The sequence below is a fragment of the Astatotilapia calliptera genome, chromosome 9, assembly GCF_964374335.1.
Source record: "Astatotilapia calliptera chromosome 9, fAstCal68.1, whole genome shotgun sequence".
NCBI classification, from domain to species: Eukaryota; Metazoa; Chordata; class Actinopteri; order Cichliformes; family Cichlidae; genus Astatotilapia; species Astatotilapia calliptera.
The window spans coordinates 23,030,391-23,051,411 of record NC_137430.1 but is presented as its reverse complement, the minus strand read 5'-3'; the positions used below and the strand labels follow the sequence as shown (position 1 = coordinate 23,051,411).

The 21,021-nt window shown below is 40.9% G+C and overlaps 1 protein-coding gene across 4 annotated transcripts in view; it reads left to right on the top strand.

Moving 5' to 3' along the window:
* The window catches only part of asap1b (ArfGAP with SH3 domain, ankyrin repeat and PH domain 1b), an 83,332-nt gene extending 63,257 nt beyond the window's left edge, over positions 1-20,075 (top strand). The window contains exons 15-29 of one of the 4 annotated variants that reach the window (XM_026179894.2): positions 1,642-1,775; positions 1,972-2,063; positions 2,141-2,327; positions 4,469-4,554; positions 5,257-5,372; positions 5,460-5,527; positions 7,858-7,965; positions 10,758-10,986; positions 13,472-13,540; positions 14,065-14,226; positions 15,986-16,064; positions 16,164-16,228; positions 16,316-16,875; positions 18,217-18,339; positions 18,441-20,075. In XM_026179894.2, coding sequence (XP_026035679.2) covers positions 1,642-1,775; positions 1,972-2,063; positions 2,141-2,327; positions 4,469-4,554; positions 5,257-5,372; positions 5,460-5,527; positions 7,858-7,965; positions 10,758-10,986; positions 13,472-13,540; positions 14,065-14,226; positions 15,986-16,064; positions 16,164-16,228; positions 16,316-16,875; positions 18,217-18,339; positions 18,441-18,515 — 2,153 coding nt within the window. In that variant the 3' untranslated portion in view covers positions 18,516-20,075. The remainder of the gene's footprint in view (positions 1-1,641; positions 1,776-1,971; positions 2,064-2,140; positions 2,328-4,468; positions 4,555-5,256; positions 5,373-5,459; positions 5,528-7,857; positions 7,966-10,757; positions 10,987-13,471; positions 13,541-14,064; positions 14,227-15,985; positions 16,065-16,163; positions 16,229-16,315; positions 16,876-18,216; positions 18,340-18,440) is intronic. The other 3 variants (XM_080306083.1, XM_080306084.1, XM_026179898.2) reach the window with 3 other exon arrangements.
* The last annotated feature ends 946 nt before the right edge of the window (positions 20,076-21,021 follow it).

Below are 21,021 nucleotides of genomic sequence, written 5' to 3'. Positions count from 1 at the left end.
GACCTTTTTATGACTTTCAAAGGTCACCTCGTTGTTCCCTCTGCTGCTCATTCGATGCTCTGACTGGAAATTCATCTGTAAGATAGCATTAATCAGCTATAGAGGACCCATAAATTCACAATGCATCTGTTAATTGTGTTGTGTAAATGTGTGCACGTGCCTTCCTGCAGTCTGTGTTTGTGTGCATGACTCACCGGGTTATTGGGCTGTCTCTATCATTTCCACCAGCCTCCTCTGGTGTTAACTTGTCAGCTTCAGACAGAGCAGCACCCCTCGCCTCACAGCATCAGCATCACTGAGGTCACAGTTTAAAGCTTCCTTAATTCCCCCGGATTGCATCAGAACATCAGTCAGCAAAGTCGCTCAGTCTCTGGAGGTTTCGAGGATCTGCCACATCTCTGTGCGCGTGCGCCTTTGTGCTTTGCAGTGGTGATGCATTAATAAATAAAGTCAATGAATATAGTGGAAAAATAAGCTGTGGTTTAGCAGCTCAATCAGGGCTAGTTTATTCACAAGATGGTTGTTTTCTGTTGCAGTGATTTGAGGATATGGTACATGTGGACATGCAAAGCCTAACTGGCAGTTTATGCTTAGTGCTGTTACCCTTACGAATGGTCTGGCTTTACATGCATTTCAGTGTTAATGCAGGACCACAGATATTTCCAGAAAACTGAGGGAGAGAGTGTTGCATCAGTTAGAAAAGATGAGACATTCTGTGGAGGAAGAAAAAAACCTAAGCAATCGCTTTGTTTCCTGTTTCAACTTCTTCTTTTGTGTCATCAGAGTCAAGCACGCCTCAAGCATCACTATAAATGCTTTTGTGGCGGTTTTAAAGTCACAGTGCTTGCGGCCGGTGACTAGTGCGGCAAGCATAACGCAATACAGAACAGGCATCAGTTATATAAGAAGTCAGGAAGAGCTTGAAAAGAGGCATCTGTAGCGGAGGTGGGTTGCAAAGCAGATTGCAGGGCAGCAGCAATTTAAAAAGGAAATAAAACTGCATGCTGCATGTAAGATTTGCTACATGTGGGGAGGTTTATCAGCTGAGCCCTCGATGCTGTCGGATAGGGTTGTCAAACATAAGGCCCGGCGCCCAGAATTGTCCCGGCAAAGACTCTAATCCAAACCACTAGATGGTACTGGAAAATGTGAATGAGCGCATAAAGTTTGGACTTCAAACTGTATTTTCATACATTTTACAAAATTTTTACTGATGGCTGAAGACCTACCTCATTGCTATTCATACTATACAGAAGTAATTAAGTAATAAATAAAAGTCATCTAAAGGTTTCTGTTTGTTTGGGGGTTGTTGTTTTTTTTGTTTTTTTTTACACAGTATGTCCACAGTGAAAACATTGTTTTTAAAGCAGCATTTCTTTATCATTTAGAAAAACTGAGATTTATTGTTAAAATTGCACTTTTTGTATTAAAATGTCTCAGGAAATAAATACATACTTAAAATTTAGACTGGAAGAAAGGAGAGTTTCTTTGATTTGGTCAACTTAAGATCAAAGCGGGCTGTATATGTGGCCCACAATGTAAAATGAGTTTGACATCCCCACTGTAGGAGGTCAAATCACCACCTGTTTATATATCAGCCTCCTGTAGCCGTAATAACTTGTGTTACACTGTTGTCTATAGACCCAAAGTGGCTGTCCACCAACCTGGGGATCCTCACCTGCATCGAGTGCTCTGGCATCCACCGAGAGATGGGAGTCCACATTTCCCGCATCCAGTCCATGGAGCTCGACAAGTTAGGAACCTCAGAACTCTTGGTGAGTCAGACAAACGGCCTGTCGAGGGAACTGATCTTATTTTCGAGGCACACCCTTCACTGTTTTCACCTGAAATATGAGGAATCATGAAAGAGTATTGTGAAGACAGGATGGAGCCAATTTTAATCTGTAAAGCTGCAGGGATACATCATGTGTCTTTCTTTGGTTGCTGATGTTTCCCTTCTTTCTCCCACAGCTGGCCAAGAATGTAGGGAACAGTAGCTTCAATGAGATCATGGAGGGAAACCTCCCCTCCCCATCACCAAAGCCCACTCCCTCCAGTGACATGTAAGTTTTATATATAAACAAATCTTTATCTCTCAACTCAACTCTCTAACTTTTTTTTTTTGACATTTTGTCCACAGGACAGTGAGGAAGGAGTTCATCAACGCCAAGTATGTGGACCACAAGTACGCGAGGAAGACGTGCACGTCTGCGGCAGCTAAAATGATCGAGTTGTTTGAGGCGGTTCAGTCCAGGGACCTGCTGGCACTTATTCAGGTCTATGCGGAGGGGGTGGAGCTTATGGAGCCGCTTCCAGAGGCAGGACCGGTGAGTCAAAGAGACATCTAAAGGTCTGATTTATCCAAAGTTAAAAACACGATAAGATAATTTTGTTTCAAACATTTTTTTTTTATGGTGTCGAAATCAATGTCAGTAGAGGTGAATCGAAAAATAAACATTAGTGCTTTTAAAGACTGACGGTGTTAGATTTGTCCAACAGTTTTCTTAGTCTTATAGATAGATAGAACTTTATTAATCCCTTGGGTAGGTACCTCTGGGAAATTCTATAATAAGTCATGTTTTTTGAAACTTTTTAGTTATTTGTTTAACTTGAAGGAAATCTCTCTTTTATTGTGTGTCCACAGTTTAGGAACTGTAGACTATCAAAGTTTGCAGAAGCCTAAATTATAGGACTTTTTATAGGTCCTACAGGGCAGAAGAGAAACTTTTTATTGGCAACAAAAGCTCTGGTGTACACAACGTACTGTTAAAGAAAAGGCTCTAAAAGTGGAACGTAGCCCAGAAAATGGATCAACAATGAAGTCCAGGCTTTATTAACTATATGTTATGGAAGAAAAAAAAAGAAATAGAATAATTTTCAGTCATATTTCCCTTCAACTTGCTGCCTAGGACATCTCCCCAAAGTGATGCAATGCGGAAAGAAAATGGAGAAGCGTAATCTTGTGATTATAAGAGAGTAAAACACCACATCTGCTTTGTAATAGCACTACACATAAAATTGCACGCCTAAAACAATTTGCTGAAGATCATAAAATTGTGCCTTAAAAAGTGCATCTTTACAGATGGGGACCATTTATGCCAGTAAAGCAAAACATTATATCCAACTCTGACGACACCTCGCTTCTCTGTAGCCAGCTACAGATCACACTGTCAGGTAACTCTAAGCCAAAATCAGCCACAGGGTTAAAAGTTTAAAAGGCCAGTAGAGGGTCATACAGCGAGCAGAAATCACAAATAATCAAGAAAAAAAGCACATGAATGAACCCTGTATGGAAATGGGCAGTAATTAAACCATTAAATGGCTTGAGGAGCTCAAATGAATTCAAACATGAACACTTGAAGCCAGAGCTGTCCGCTTCTCCTGACAGGACTATGCAAAAACATGCCTGGAATCATAACACGTGCAGACTGCGACGCTCAGAAGCCGCCTGGTCAGTGCTCTGTGCGTGTTCCTGCAGTGGTTTCATCCTCATGTGTGGTTTCTTCCCAGCAACACCACCGCTGCTGACACGTTCTTGCCAGCTGGTGAATTATTTGGCAGTTAGAAATGGGTGTAACAGTTGGAAAATTCTGAGTCATCCGGGTTAACTTCTCCAGCAGGTGGTGATAGCCAGCAAACCTCCACCACATTGCAGGGCATCATGTGTTTTGGGTCCACATATATTTAGATGGCGACATCTGTAGCGGCTCAGTTCATGCGTCTGTTTTTTATTTTGTGGTTCAGCTTGTTTTGGGTTTTTTTCCCCCTCTCGCTTTTGTTCTCTTGCCTTTTTGCTGTTTTTAGGCAAAAATGAAAGTTGAATAACAAGCAGTGTCTGGTGAGGATACAGTACCGTGAACAACATGCGTGATAAGACTTAATCTGACGTAAATGGGTCAAGGTTTTATAACCCGAACACGGTCGTTCCCTAATGAAAAATTAAGTGCACAATGCTGCAGAGGAATAAAAGAGGATATCGTCTGGTGACGGAGAGTGGGGGGGTGGTGCTGCTGAACGCGCTGTGAAGTCTGACTCACCGATATCTGATCTGCTGCTGTCAGTGCATCCAAAGGGCTGCACCGTGACTTCCCACCCCCAACTCAAAACACAGACAGCGTGACAGCAGTGCGTGATTAAATCCGACCCCCTCTCAGATGCCAACAGATCCACTAAATTTAAGCGTTAGCTCCATATGTTTCGCCTTTACCTCCATCTTTAATGCTGAATCTAAAACACCACCACCTAGATCCAGCTTTGGTGCTGCAAGGCAGATGAAATAAAAGCAAGAGACTCCCAGGAATGGACAAAAGCCGGCATCAGGCCTGCAGAAGTATTATTTTTAGGAGCCATTTTGTTTACTGCAGCTTGTTTAAATGCTGAAAGAGTCGCAGACAGAGAGAGAATACAGAATGGATGCTCCCCAAGATCGCCCCACTGAGTCTTTGCTGTGTTTGATGGCCCCCTGCAGGAAGCTGGAGAGACTGCACTGCATTACTCTGTACGGACTGCTGACCAGACCTCCCTGCACTTGGTGGACTTCCTCGTGCAGAACAGGTACATTTTGTTTTTTAAAGAGCTGCTAAACCTTTTAGAAAATGCAGCTGCGTGCATTCAGCTTGGCTCAGGAGGAGTGCAAAGAGCTGTTCAACTTTCATAAAAACACGCGCGAGTACTTTGGAGTAAAATTGTGTATAAAACAGCACAGCTTGGTGTAAACACCCTGTATTAAATTTGATCCGTCTGTCTGCTGCGAGTCACTTTCTGTGCTCTAGTCTAATAAAGCAGTGCAGAGGAAAAGCTTCACACGGCTCAGCTCAGCTCAGATTCCCACAAGGCAAACAGAAATGGGTCAAGCACTTGTTCTCTGCCTTAATTTATTCCTCTCCTTTCAATTGTTTACCCACCACTGCTCCAACTGCACACAGTCTCCACTGCTGAACTGAGACCCCCTCATTAATTAAACCCATGTCTAGGACTTGTCTTTTAATATTTTTTTTTGTTGCCTTCATGGGAATTGCAGAAGATCTAAAGATTGCTACTGTGCCATTAGCTGTAGTTTGTAGTTTTTCTTGAATGATTTAATGTCTCACCTCTACTCAAGACGTCTAATGTGCTGTTTCCAATCCTCTTCTTTCATGCTAAACCTCAAAATCCTGAGCAATAACATATTAACCTAAAGCTGCACGACTGTGGAAAACACCCTCAGGCATGTGACCTCACTGCGCGAGTCTTGTTTTTGTTTTTTTCCTAACTCAGCGGTAACCTGGATAAGCAGACGGAGTGGGGGAACACCGCCCTGCATTACTGCTGCATGTACGAAAAGCCAGAGTGCCTCAAGTTACTCCTGAGGGGCAAGCCTGCCACCGACATCAGTGAGTCACACGCCGAGCTTCGTCCTCCAGTTAATGCCATCACCTATCAGACTCCTAACTGTTGATTGTCCGTCCTCGCCCTTTCAGCCAATCAGAATGGAGAGACGGCGCTGGACGTTGCCAGGCGACTGAGGAACACTCAGTGTGAGGAGGCAGTAAGTATAGGACCGACCAGCTGGACATCTTAGTAGATCATTAAAGGCCCAGAAACATTACACAAACCCCCCGTCCTCCCCCAAACATACACACAGCCACATAAAGGGTGTTCATCAGTTACCGGGCAGTTTAGTGAGAACACTAGATGGCAGTCAGAGGTCTCTCCAGCCGCGGGCGGTAGCAGCAGCAGAGTGGAAGTAATGGTTGATATATGTTTGTTATTAACAGTCATATGAGCAAAGAAGACAGAAAAACACTTTAAATGCTGTTTGGAATCTCTGAAAAATAAACACAGTTGGACAAATCTTTTATTGTTACAGGAAAATGTGCCTATAACAACATTTTATTTACATATTAACTAGATTTGTACTTGAATTATATCTGTGATTAAGATTATTGGCTATTAGCTCGAGCACATATAGACGATCTAAGTTATTGATCTTTGTGTCACACATAAGTCCTTATGTCCTCAGATGTAATTAGTGGTAAGCCGAGGGGACTTCAGTCTATTTCACCCGCACCTTTCCCGACAGGTAGACAGTATAAAAGGTGAAATCATCCTCTGTACTGACATCAAATCATTAATTTAGAGCCAGATAGTGTGCAGCATGTGTGTATTTTACTAGTGCGTGCCCATGCTGCAGTGTTATTTGGTCTATTTGTGGATTTGGTAAGCTGATATTTTTAATCACACTGAGAAAAGTAAAAAAAAAGTATGGAGTTATCTTGTTTATATGAATAAAGATAAATATTGGACTCGCTGTGTGATCATACACAACAAAGTGTATTTACCTCTTCGTATGATTAAGGGACCACGACCACTTATCATCCAGACACTGCCCACCGCCATATGAAGTATATAATGACAAACTGGCATGCAACACTTTGTCTGAATATGCACCCATGCAGTAGAAAGGGATTTCGTACGTTAGCTTTCTTTACAAATGTGCTTGCACATTTTTAAAAGTCTGTAACATCCTGGAAAAAAGCTGATTTGAAATCTCATCTCCACACCTTCACAGCGCATTTATAGTCAGCTGTTGATTTGACATTAAACTTGTAAATACAGTGAACTTCACTTCATAGGCTGAGTATTGATAGTGTAAATGTCACAGTTTGCAGTAATGAAAAATAATATTTTTCTCTAAATAAAATGTTTTGTTGTGAAATTAATCTGATGCGATGCTTTTATGAGGTGTTGCAGGTGCTTAAACATTACAAATGGGTCATTTTTGCCTGTTGCTAGGTGGTTGCTAGGCAAAATGATGACATCATGAGAACCTGCAGGGGCCTAAAATATATCTGTGTGCCAGTTTTAGTTGCAATCATGTAGCAGGAATTTACAAGCAAACAAATTTTCTGTGTTATGGTAGAATTTCAGGTCTGGTGCCTCAATAAAGAAGATAATTTTAATTCCAGTTATTTGTAAAAATAAATGAAAGACTGAAACATAAATAAAAATTAAATAAATAGAAACTATTATCTAAAAAAAATCATGTTGAACTGTTACTTTAGCTACGTTTTTTTCCTCTGTTTGATAAATTTGTTTAGCAGTTGTGTTGCAGTTTCATATTTCTGTGCCTTATTTTATATTTAAACAATTTTCAAAATCCCTCATATCTATTCCTCACATTTGCCCCTTTTACAAATAAATTTAATTCAATATTTTTCCTGCCCCCTCCTTTTTTAACATACCTTCTTCCCCTGAGTTAATACCATATATCTGTAAAATCTCCATCTCTATACAACCTCCAGATGTTCATGTTTGTGTCCTGTGCATCATCAGTGGCTGCAGAGAGCAGTTAAATCTCCAAGTCTCAGGGTTTTTTTTAGTTTAACGATGTGCCAGACAAGAGAAAAGAAGTAAATAATAAAGCCAAATCAGTGACTGTTAGGATAATGGGTGTTATTGACTGGGTGGGCAAAGCTGTGGATTATTATTATTGAAGGTACACGTGTGGGGAAAAGTAAATAACATCTTTAAAATCTTACTGTTTGAGAAGAAAAAGAAATAATAATAATAATAATACATTTTTTTAAAAACTGCTGTTGTTTTTTGTGATCACAAACTGGATAATTACTGCCGTCTAGAAAAGAATGATGACTGATGCTCAGCACTCACTGTGGCTCTGACTCAGTCTAACCTGTGACATTAGTCTCTTTACGCTGCCTCATTATTTCTTATTGCGCTGCTTCTTCTTCCCATTCATAGTTTTTTGGGGGCTTTAATTAGCAGCCAGTTTTGATCCACCTTCTCTGTCTCGTAGCCGTAATGATCTGTTTGTGTAGAGCTGCAGTTTGAGTTAACGGATTTGTTTGTGTGTGTCAGCTCGTGCAGGCCGCAGAGGGGAAGTTCAACCCGCACATCCACGTGGAGTACGAGTGGAGCCTCCGACTGGAGGAGATGGACGAGAGCGACGACGACCTCGACGATAAGGTCTGAGCACGATGCCGAATTTAACAAGGAATCTGGTTATGAGTGAGGCTGAAGGTCAGATATGACTGTTCAGATTTCCTCTGCAGCCCACTGGCTGTCTGGCTTTGTGCTTTATTGTTGTTGTTGTCGCCTCCACATCACCAAAAAAAGAACTTCCCCATAGATTCATATATGTAGAGCACGGCTGTGAAGCTCATTTTAGTACATACGTGGATCACATGCAGATAAATTTGACCTTAAATGAGCCAGACTGATGATAATCTATAAAGAAAACATTTTTTTGGGGTTAAGAAGTCTAAGTACGTTCTGAAAATGTCCACATTTCTGGATTTCAGTATTTGGCCAACCTAAGGTCATTACACAGATATGTCATTCTAGTAAATCAGCATGGCTGGGTACCGTTCAGCCTAAGAAATTAATCTGTAAACTTTCCTAATATAAAAAAACTGCAATTTTCTGTTAATTCGAAGAAAATGTTCCATTTTTCCTGTTGAATAAAATATGAAATTGTCCACTGATTAATTTATGTTGAAAACCCACCTAAATTTGTGTGTTTTTGATGGTTTCTAGTATTTATCTTTGTGTAGTTTAAAAAAGCATTCACCGGTTCAGATCAGACTCTTTAATGACCCGGTTCTGGTCCCCGGGCCCTATGTTTGACACAAGGTTAATATAATTAGCTAAAACTAAACAAAAAACTACAAATAGATGTGAAAAACAGTTTAGCTAACTTAATAAAAATAAAAAGCAGAATTTTAGAAAAAAATAAAAGCTAAACGAAATGGCTTTGTGAAACCGGGAAAATAAAATTTTTATTATTTGTTATTTTTGTTAAAAAACTGTAATATAATTTGCCTGATGAGGTTTGATAGACGTGTTTGAGACTCTGGATGTCAACAAGATTTGAAAAGGTTCTGCGTTTTTGTTGTGCTGAACACAGAAACTCATTCAAACAAAACTAAAACTAATCATTTCCACGCAATAAAAACTACTTAGAAAATACACTATTAGAATAAATCTGGTTTGACACTCTGATGTAGAGGCTGAAGTTAACGGTGGATGCAGATGCGTCTTCCCTTTAGAGTAGGTTAAATGCACCGTGGCGTAATGCGGCATGAGTCAGGAAAACGGTTTAATGTTGTAGAAAAAAAAAAGATAACTGAAGATTTGTAAGACTATAAAAATGGAGAAATAAGGCGAGCTTAAGGAAATGAGACGGAGTGTAGTGATGCTGTGTCATTTGTAGGTCAGAACAAGCAGATGTCGGGCTTTCTTCGACAGGCTTTTACGCTTTAAGCAACAGCAGGTTAGATGTAAGCTGCAAACTACTCCAGAACCATACTCATCAAACTGCTCTACTAGGGCTGTTCGATATATATCGGATGACGATATAAAAACATCTATCGTTTCATTTTACGCTATCGTTTGTTTCGTGGTGTTGCAAAATAAACTGTTTACGGTAATATTTTTTCATCGTTTTGATGGTCACTGTAGTGGCTATATTCATTTCTTAAAGTTCTCTCTTTCTCTTATATTTTATATAACCACACTACGGACGGACAGGCGCCTGTTTTTATGCGTTGTCGTTAGCAACAACGACGGTAACAGCATCGCGTGTCCGCTTGTTTATGTTCCACATAAACCTTTCACAATAAAGCTCAAGATCCTGTTGAGACTTTTAAAAATAAACTGAATCACGTGAAAAAGCAGATTATTTACGGATGAGAAGTAAAAAAGAGCCGCCAGGTGCTAAAAAATAAACCTTAGACTCAAACGTTAGAACAGGCTTTTCCCCGCAGCACGCTGTGTAATAAATACCCAAAAAGAAAACGGTGGCTGTTACAACTTATGTCTGAAAATGTATCGTTTCATGCATCGGTTAAAACACTCGACTCCAGCTACATGACGCGCAGCTGGAAACACTTCCCGCAAGTCGAGCTGCCCGAGATTCACATAATTTACAGAAAATGTTACATTTTTGTGATCTATATCGTTATGGGACGATAGAATTCTTATATCGGGATATGAGATTTTGGTCATATCGCACAGCCCTATGCTCTACATAAAAGCTACGTTTGTGTCGGTGGTAAGCTGATATCAGCTCATAGTTCTGGCTGAGCAACATCATCTGTCAGGCTCTGCTAAGGATACCAAATGTTGTAGACTTGAGGCATTATTTTAACACTTCAGTTTGCAAGCCTGCATAGAAAAGTGACTGAAGTAGTTCATAGTGACTAAAAACCTTCTCAAAGCAACAGTTATTTGTCATCTCTGTCTTAAAAGCATTTCAAAATAAAGTGTAAAAGCTCCCTTGAACATCACCAAAAATAATACTAGAGGTTCAGCATTACTGATGGCATGTATATTTTAGTCATCTTAAAGCACAAATGTGTAATTTTTTTGTCGCAGCATCAGTTCTGTAGTATTACAGAGGAATTTTGTGATTGGTAAGTGGTTAGCCAGTGAGTATATTCTGTATAATCCTCCTTTATGACTCTTAGAATTATTTACAGTTGACAAAAAACATATTTTAATAATTATGACCTGAAACTAGCAGGTTAGCTCATAAAATCATCATGGAAATGTTTGGAAACAAGCTGAGGGGCTTTTTACCAAAAATCTAGACGTCTGCTTGTAAACAGAGGAGTCTCCACCTGCTGGCCACTGTAAAGAATGCAGGTTTGGGGCATTTCTGCATTGGGTGAAAGCTGCATCGATCTTTTATCGCGTCTATGCTCAGGTTACAGTGACTGATGTCAGCTTGGTCTCATCTGTCATGTGTCCTTCTGCAGCCCAGTCCCATCAAGAAGGACCGCTCCCCGAGGCCTCAGAGCTTCTGCCACTCCTCCAGCCTCTCACCCCACGACAAGCTCTCCCTGCCGGGCTTCATCAGCCAGAGGGACAAGCAGCAGCGTCTCTCCTACAGCGCCTTTACTAACCAGATGTACAGCGCCTCCACCGACCTCAGCTCCTCCCCGGTGGCCGACGGGCCGCCGCTGCCACCCAGGAACCAGGGCAAAGGTCAGACCTAGCTGCTCCGAGCGGCTTTGAGCCTGCATCGGTTTTCCGACCGCATTCAGTTTTATCAGGCTCTAGCTCGAATAAATTCAGGAGGTCACATTCTGCTAATATCTCCTTTTGCAAATGTCAGCCTGTGATGCAAATGGTCTAAAGGTTGTATGCATGCTCTGCTGTGGCTGATAACTGTGGAGGAAAGATGGCCTGTGGAAATGACTTTATTATGTCTGTTAATGTTTGATTATTTGCAGTCAGGATAAGGTTTGTGGGAATGCTTTGTAAATGACTTTAATGGAAAGTTCCTTCTTTGTGCTGTCAGTCAGTTTCCACACCCTGCAGTGGTATGCAATTTGTCAGCACACAGATCAGAGGGCGGGAAGCGGGTGTCATTAAGATTGCTTACACTGTAAATGTTCAGGAAAACACGGCGGTAGCAGAGGGCAAGGTGGCAAAGGAGGATACACACTTACTTAATCGTTAGCCCGGGCAAAGTATCCACAGAGTGTACTGTGGGCGTGCTGTCTCTGCAATATTGGAATTAAAAATAACACTCCTCCCCCTGTGGACCTGTACTAGCTTTCTCTGAAAACACTGCATAAGCTTAACTCTGCCAGCATCCATCTTAACAGTCATTTAATCCATCGCATAGCATTCAAATCTTATTTTTCCTAAAGCAAAGGGGTGTGAAATTTCACTTGTTTCCAGTTCAAATTAACCTCTTTCTGGTGACCCTTGGCTAAGCCTGCTTTCCACAGTAGCACAACAAGCACCCAGTGTGTAAAAAGGAGAGAAATTATTACATAAAAATGTGAGACGTTGAATCAAAATATGAATTTTTTTTAATACTATGGATACTAAATTTCACACAGAAGTAGATTACAGTATTAATCTACTTCTGTGTTTGCTTCTCCAGCAAAGATGTGTTTGCTTCTCCAGCCAACACATCTTAACAGGAATTATGCAAATTTTCAGGCCCCTGAACTCATTAGTTTCCTTAAAAATGAAATGAATTAAAGGAAAAGGGAGTTTTATCTTCTAGCATCAGTTTTAAAGGGCAATTTAAAAACCCCGTCATCTGGAAAACTACTTGAACTAAGACCTTAATTTTATTTTATTTTTATTTTTATTTTTTTAGATATCTCTACGGTGGCTCAAAAAAAAAAGCTCACGTTAACACAGAGTGATGGATGAATTCCCTAAAATGTTTGGACGTCTGATCTCTGACAGCAGAGATGGAAACTAGAGTTCTCTCTCATTTTCACAATATGACTTTTTGAAGTCCTCAAAAGTCATTCACCCACACAGCTCAGTTAGAGGATGTGATGTAACGCCTCTCTCCCGTACAGCAGCCACAGTCTTTGGCTGTTATACATAACTATGAGCATATCACAGAAGTTCAAGCAGTGCTTGTTATTGGTTTAGTAGCTGGGGATAGTAGCTAATAGCTAATGCAGCTTTATATTAGGTATGTTTGCTCCCTTTGCTTAAGAGTACAGATGAGCGTACTAAGCTATACAAACACAATTTTTCCATTCATATTAATTTTAGCATTTTTTTTCTCACATTTTTATCTTTGGAAAAGCGATGACAAATGCTCGTAGGTGCCAAGTATCTTCCTCTCTTCCTCTTCCCCTCTGCGATCTGATATTTCTGTCAGTGTTGTCCCCAAAACATCATAATCAGAACTGACCGGTCGTGCTTTTGTAATGTCAGAGCTTTACGCCTGAGAAAAAATTCCTGCGCACGGGGAAATGTTGTTTTTGAAACCATAATCTTTGCTTAAACCCGGCTGAACTTTGCCCATTATGTCTAACAAACAGAAGATTAATAATTCCACATTTACTTTTGGTTTCCTGTTGGTCACAAATCCCAGTGTCACGGGTGAAAGTCCACCATAACCTTATCTATAATTAGCCTTTATCGCTTCAGCCACGTTGTAGTGTTTTTATCCTTGATCGTCACAATATGATTGGTCAGTCGGTCCAGTGTTTATGATGCTTAAGGGACAACGCCTGCGGCTGTGTCAGAGACGTCTTCTCATGTGAACTGTGCTTTGATCTTTTTAGTTCCTGTCCTCCTAAATGTCCCTGAAGAATGAGCATTAATATTTCTCACAGGTTCAGCTACCCGTAAATAACCAGAACGGCACTGGAAACAAGTCATTTTATGCAAAAATAAGATTAAGAGGGAAAACATCATAGATGCATTGAGAATATCACGCTAACCCTTCATTAGCGGCGCTCTCTCTTTCTCCCTCTCTCTCAGTGGGTGCTGAAGAGCTGGCTCCCCGGGGGGCGGCTTCACACCGTTTCTCCTCTTTTTTTTTTTCTTCTTTTTTTTGCTTTGCTTGCCACTGATAAGATTTCATCTTGTTATTTTACAGCGTGTGGGAGCAGCTCTTTTATAAGACTGACATACTGTAGATTCTCTCCCACACTCCTCATCTCGCTCTGTTTTCTTTCTCTTTTTTGTTTCTCTATTCTTTCAGCTCCACACTTGGCATTCCTTGGCTCTCATTCGCACTACGCCACACTGGCTGGCACTCGACCATACATCAGTGAATATCCTGGTTTTATGTTCTCCCTCCTTACTCGGCTGTGTGCCCCACATACAGTTGTCCCTCAGTTGTTTCTTCCTTTTACAGCTCACTTTTACGGGGTGGTGGCATTTATTTAAGTGAATAACGGCACCACATAGGCAAGCTTTTAATTATTTATTGCCTATGTGATTTTTTTAAATTCTATTTTCCCACCATCCATGGGCTGTAAACTCCTAACCACAGCTGATTCCTCTCTGGCTGAGCTCTCTATTAGCTGCTTTCACCCTACTCTTCTCTGTACTGGTGACCAGTGACTGCTTTGGAGTCCCAGTAGATAAAGGCAGGCGTATTTAAAAAATAAAAGTCCCCGTCCAGACACTCCTGTGTGTATTTATATGTTCAAACAATATTGTTTTACTTGCATTAACTTGTCTCCTCCTCATTATCCTCTCCTTTATCTCCTTTACCTGTCTTTTTTTTTTATTTGTTTATCTTTTTGGTGGGCTTCATCACCTCATGTGTCTTATGTATCGCTCCTCCAGCTCCTCCCCCATCCGGCCCTCCCTCTTCACTCACACCAGGAGGCAGCTCCACCCTGTCCAAGAAGAGACCGCCGCCCCCCCCTCCTGGACACAAACGCACCCTGTCCGACCCACCCAGCCCACTCTCTCACAGTCCACACAGTAAAGGGGGCGTAACCGGGGGTGAGATGCAAGCACACGTTCTGTAACAGTAGGGCTGGTTTCACTCAGGCGTGTGGTTCCAGTCTGAAGATAGAAGATCACGATTCTGCAGAGAAGTTTTGTTCATTTTTTAAGTTAATTTCACTTAGGAGAGGAAAAACCGAATGTTAACTCTGCGTCCACTTCTAGGTTTTTCCAGAGCGTTTTGAGTTCATACGCTCTTACCCAGAGATTCATAGGTCATGTATCCCACCGGAGGTAGACTCCATTGAATAATTACCACCTTAAAATGTGTTTTTAAAGCTAATAAGTGGACATAGTTTAGATTTTTTTTATTTTAGCTGATTTTTTTTAGTATTTTGAATTTTGTTTATTAAGTTCCACAAACTGTTTCTTCCATTTTTGTCTCTTATGCAGTCTGAAGAGCCATAAACAGTCCCTCTACACATCCTATGCATTTCTGTAGAGCTGCATTTGTCGAGTAATTTGTAGTTAATATCTACTGGATGTCCAGTCCAATCCAACTTTATTTAGTAAGCACTTTTTAAAAAACAACATAGTGCTTTCAATTTAAAAGACACCAATAGAATATAAAACACTTGTTTGTTTGTTGTTTTTGTTTTTTAAAGGAAAGTAAAAACCAGTAAAACATGAAAATAACAGAAATAAAATAATTCAAGTAAGTTTTATTTTATAGCTCTAAATCACAACAGCAGTGACGTCAAGGCTCTTTATAGTATAAATATTATAGCAAAGACCCCAACAACTCCATAATCCGATGACCCCCTTTAAGCAAACACTTGGCGATAGTGGGGAGGAAAAACTCCCTTTTAACAGGAAGAAACCTCCAGCAGAAACAGCCTCAGAGAGGCCATCTGCCCCAACAGACTGGGGGAGATGGGAGAACCAAATGTTTTGTCGCTGAAAGCATTAATCCACAAAAACTTAGCATTACAGTGTAGCAACGATGCTTCAACCACTTAGACTATTTAGACTCGATGTCTCCAGCTGTTCGAGTCCACATCAAAGTATAATCGTGTCGTTAGCCTCTGGCGGGAAGTTTTTCAGTTTTCTGGTTTAGCCAGATGTTACCCGGGCCGAGCTGTTGTTTACAGTAGCAGCTAAATTTTAAAAAGCTAACAAAAGACAGATTTTGGTGGAGTTTAATCGATGATTCTGAAATTGTATTCCAGCAAATATGTTCAACCAAAGATCGCTAGATCCTGATTGGCCAACAGCATTTGGACTACAAATTGACTACAAATGGTACCAAAAATCTGTTCCTTTATCTACAGTCTGTATGTTTAAATATATACAGAGAACTTCCATATGGTTGCATTATAAACCATCTAATTCACAACTTTGTGAACATCCTCAAATCACCATTCAGAATAGCTTTAAAGTGCATATTGAGACAAATATGCTTATACAACTGTGGATTTGATTTAAAAAACAATCACATTTTACATGTGGTCATATCTTTAGGGAAATTTTTACTGTTATTGGGGCTACGTTCCCATGTCTCTCACACACGCACACTCTAAACCCAACCACTAATAAAAAGATGGTATTTAGTTGCACAACAACCCCTGTTTCCAAATAACGAGGGGCTCATGGAAAGCTCAGCCAGATGACGCCTCCCTCATTGTTTTTTTTTGTTGTTTTTAACCATCACAGCATGTTGATTTATTTCCATATTTATATTAAATTAATCTCTTGGCCAGCGCTCCAATATGGTGTTAAATAATCTCGTATTGCCATCATCGATGTTAATTTTTAGGAAGCGACTCCACCCCTCCTCCGGTGACTAAGATGTCTCCTGTTTCCAACAAGTTTGAAGGCATTCCTCAACAGCAAAGGTATCAGACAGAAACTGTGTGGATGTTGAAGCCTCTTCTTTGTGAAATAGTTTTGTTTTTGTTTTTTTCAAATATAGTTATTTCACTTTTTTTTTCTAGCTCTACTTCAAGCAACACAAAGTCTACACTTGGTCCAAGGGTTCTTCCCAAACTACCTCAGAAAGGTACAGACGTTTGGATATTTTGTGTTTTTAGTGCAAGGAGTTGAATTAAAAAGGTATTAATGAGCCACTATGCGGTTACCTCTCCAGTGGCATTGCGTAAGATTGACACCATACACCATCCGTCTGTGGATAAGCCTAGCCTTCCTCCAGAGGTCTTCCAGAAGTCTCCGCCGCCAGCTGAAACCCCGCAGAAGATTCCTCTGGTGGAGAGGCCTCAGCCGGGAGACCTTCCCCCAAAACCGCAGGTGTCGGAACTCCCCCCTAAACCTGGAGACCTTCCTCCGAAGCCGCAGCTCTCCGACCTCCCTCCCAAACCTCAGCTGGGTGACCTACCACCTAAACCCCAGCTCAAAGACCTCCCTCCCAAGCCTCATCTTGCAGACATCCCCCCAAAACCTGGGTCAGTCGAGTCTGCTCCCAGGCCGCTCCACGGAGAGCCAACGCCAAGGCCCCAAATACAGCCTCCACCTCCGCCTCAAACTCATCCTCAACCACAACCTCAACCGCACCCACAGCCTCAAGACTCGCCGTCACCTAATCAGCAGGCAAATATAGGGACCCCATTTCAACAGTCTGCTGAAGACACCAACGGGACCCCTGCAGGCACCCAAGAGACACCTGTGCCCCTCCCAAGGAAGATCACAACGGTATGGACTCGCACATTATTTCTAAGGGTTCCTTTTTAAAAAAGAAATAACAGTGTAAACATACACATTTTTACGTCTTTGTATATTTACTCATATATAATATTTCAGCTATCACGTATATAGATGTTAATCATTGCAAAAAGTCCCTCCAGCATAGACTTTCTTAATGCAAATAATGTTAACGCAATGCAAAATTTGTTAACATCAACACACTACAAACTCCTGCATTCCTAAATGCCTGCCACTTCACAGTATATCAGGTAAACTTGCCATTGTTTTTGTCACCGTATAATCCAGACTGGACCTTGTGTCTTTTTTTCAGATTGAAAAGTACAAAAGTTACAAACCTACCTTAAGATCCTGGATGTTTTGTCCTCTGTGTCTGAGATAATTTGTAGTTTTAGAGTATAATTGGGTTGAATTCGTTCCCAGTGGAGACTCTCATTGACTCTGCCTCTGAGTGAAGCTGCTTTTATTTAATAAACTCAGTGAAAACACTCCTACAGATCTTTTTATCTGTTGGTAAAACCCCAGAATATACATTTGCTCTGTCACTTCCTCTTGTTTGGTGCGAAACTTGTTGATAAACAGCATATTTGAGGTTAGGCGTGTAGGCGTTTGATACAATGTGCCAGATATGGCATGGACTTAATTTACAACGCCTGCATTTACATATGCAAAGATAACTATTAGAGTTTGCATGAACATGAGATAAAATGTACAGCTGTGGTGTGTTTTCCACTAAATCAGCTGGATTGCTCTATGCCAGTACATGACTATCGGATATAAAAGAAGCGCCACTTGACACCTATGCGACATGTCTTTGTAAACTGTTCCTGTCTTCAAAGGTTTGTTCAGATCTCACCAGATGCTCGGGGGACATTTCAGTCTTACAACAAAAACATGGTTACTCTTAAAAAATATCTGTTTTATTGTGTTAAATGTGTCTGGACACATTGTGTTATACTAAATTTAAATACATCTCCGTTATTATTAATAAATGGAGTAAACCCTGCAGGCTAGTTAATTAACACGCCTCACTACTACTCGTCATATTCCAGAGACGCCATCCCAATATGTGGAGAGCGGTCACCTTGGGTCAGCGCTGTCCCCGACACCATTAAAGTTAAAGTAAATTTAAATATAGCATCCCAGATACGAACTTCGCAGACAGACTTTTTATTTCATCATCACTCCCCATTTTTTCGGTGTAACATATTTGTGGGGAGTGATGATGTCGAAGCCTAGATGGCAAACTCTAAATGCGTAATGGTGCTGTTATGAATCGCACAAAGCCAGAGTGGTCGGACTGAACTGGTTTTGCTGTTTGTTTCTGTCCAGGGGAAGAACAAAGCCCGGCGGGTGAAGACGATCTACGACTGCCAGGCTGACAATGATGACGAACTGACATTTGTTGAAGGAGAGGTGATTATAGTAACAGGGGAAGAGGACCAGGAGTGGTGGGTGAGTGTGGCCTAAGCGTATCTTGTACCTTTTGAACATCTCGCAGTTTAAACTAATAGAAAAAAACAAAATCACACAATATTCCTTTGCTTTGCCTCCAGATCGGGCACATTGAAGGAGATCCGGAAAGAAAAGGAGTATTCCCCATGTCTTTTGTGCACATCCTGAGTGACTGACAGCCAGAAAGACTTGCACTACACCTCTGTCCCTAAATTGGGAGGTCCTGTAAATAGCTCTCATAACACCTCTTGTCACAAGACAAGTGTCCTAAAGAAGAAAAAAAACAACAACACACCAAGAAGAAACCCCACGAAGGCTCATCTAGCCATGGATGCCTCATCCATGCTGTACAAAGAATGTGTGTATTCTTCCTCTACCAGTATTATCTTAACCCTATAGCACGGCTGTGACGAAGCCACTCTCAAAACCCTAGCACTTACCTTAAAGTCTATGTTTATGCTGTTACTGTGTATATATGTATGTAAATATATATATTTGTGTGTGAGTGTACATACATGTTTTATTGTACAAAACATGTACCATTGCTCTCTGCCTGTCAGATTAAGCATCAGGGTGGTAGAGTTTGAATTTTATCTGTATTGATTTTACCGGCCCTCAAATAACTATCTGCTCATATTTCTGGGAAAAGGACAAATATGAAATGGAATGTGAAATAGGTCATGTCATTGTTTGTCTTGCATCCCTGTTTACCACCACAATTGACTGAAGAGGCAGGAAGTCTCCCACTGACTCTTCCCGAGATGGAAGAAAGAGAAAAAAAAAAGTCATTTAATGTACTCTTTGTTCTTGCTTGCTTTGTGTGTACTCGTATTATGGTTGTTTTACAGTTTACCTGCTGCTACTGTGTGGTGGAATATCAACGCCTGTGGTTCACTGTAGGTCACTAATTTACTCCTTGTTACACTGTTCACTGTATGTATGCTCTGTGTGTGAACTCAACGCCATCTCCACAGTCCTTTGACCTTTTTTCTGTGCATGGTGTAACAATGACTGGAAATGAGTGGAGTGCTGCGTTCGACGACGCTCACCTCAGGGTTTGAAGAGCCACTATTAATATAAAGCAGGACTGCGCAAAATGTATCCTGTTGTTAAAAGCCACTATTAATGACAAGTACGGGAAACTCCAGAGGACATCTTAGCAATAACTTGATTTTTCTGACAGGCTAGAAGTCTCACAACAACCTGTGTTCACAGTTCAGTGTCTTGTAAAACCTCATGAGCTTGAATTTTTTTCTTTTTAGTTTGAGTCATGTGATATCATTCTGTTACTGGATTCAGTCGTAGGCAGTATAAAAGACGGACGAAGATGGCCGCCGGTTTTGGACTGTATTTTTCAAGCTTCGGCGCTGTTTTAGTCAGTGCCATGTTGGCTTCTCAAAGCCAGAAGTTACCTTATATGGCACACTGCGTTCATAAACAGTATGGGTGTGCTGAGTAACACACTAACGATAATAATACTAGAATTTAACTCGGCAAAATTGAAGGAGAAGCTTCTTGGATGGTCTCTACCACACAGCAAACTGATATTGAGATCTATTAAAAATGCTCTGAAAGGCACCAACGGCACAAAGTGGACGAGGCCTAGCAGACAATTGGGATGCCTTTCAATCTATGTGGTCACACCCCTTACTTATATACCTAGATGGATGAGTTTTTGAAAGAAACTACCCCCGAGACCAAAAATGTTTTTGTTTTTCTACCAGGCTGTAAACATGCTTCTTAATGCTGTCAAGTTATTTTAACATGGGAGTCTACTCCCTTCTGGAGCCAGCCTCAAGTGGCCACCAGAGGAACTGCAGTTTCCCTGCTGGCTTAGTTTCAGCTCCAGCAGTTGCCCCTTGGATTTAGTACATTTCCAGGTTTACCTGTGAACCAGAGATGTCTTTTTAGACGAGGTGGACTTTAGAGAGCCGATGTATTTTCACCTGGTCCACACCAACCTGCAGTTCTTCCCATGTTAAGGAACAAACCCATCAACCCGTTGTATCATTAAAAGTGCTGTATTTAAACCTTAAGCCTGGTCTTTTATTTGGTCGCCATGTAGTTTTGAGGTCTTTACGGCTTTAAGCCAAGCATTTATTTTTAAAGTTGCTGTTGATGTTAAGCTGGAGAAATTTGGGATTTCTCTGGAATTTTAGTTTTGGGGTTACTCAGATAAAAATTGGCAACTTGTGTAAACGCCATCTATCGTTTCTATATTAAACTTTCACTGCTAATGTTAAATATGCTGTTGCTTAGAAGCTGGCGTTTTACTAGCATAGCATTGAACTGATTTGAGTTCTCAAAGTGTATTTCAGCATGCAGTATAAAGCACAATTGCAATACAGTGGTGTATATTCGATTCAGGCTTAAACTACTTACGAGGTTTTCTGTTCAAAATTCACACCAAACCAAAAACATTTCAAGTAGCCTTAAATCTAGAGTAGAGGCTCAAGTTGTAGGGAGAGAAACTAAAAACTTTACACCCCCATTTAGCACATTGAAGTTTCACACTAGCATTCTTTTGCCAAAGCAAGGCACAAACTACCAGTACAGGACGCTAAAGTGACTCCATGTGCCACTCAAAACATTAAAAGTTTAGATTTCAGATGCCGGCTGTTGTAAACGAACTTGAAAATCCAGACCATACTCATTAGAACCAATAAACTCTGCATTTGGTGC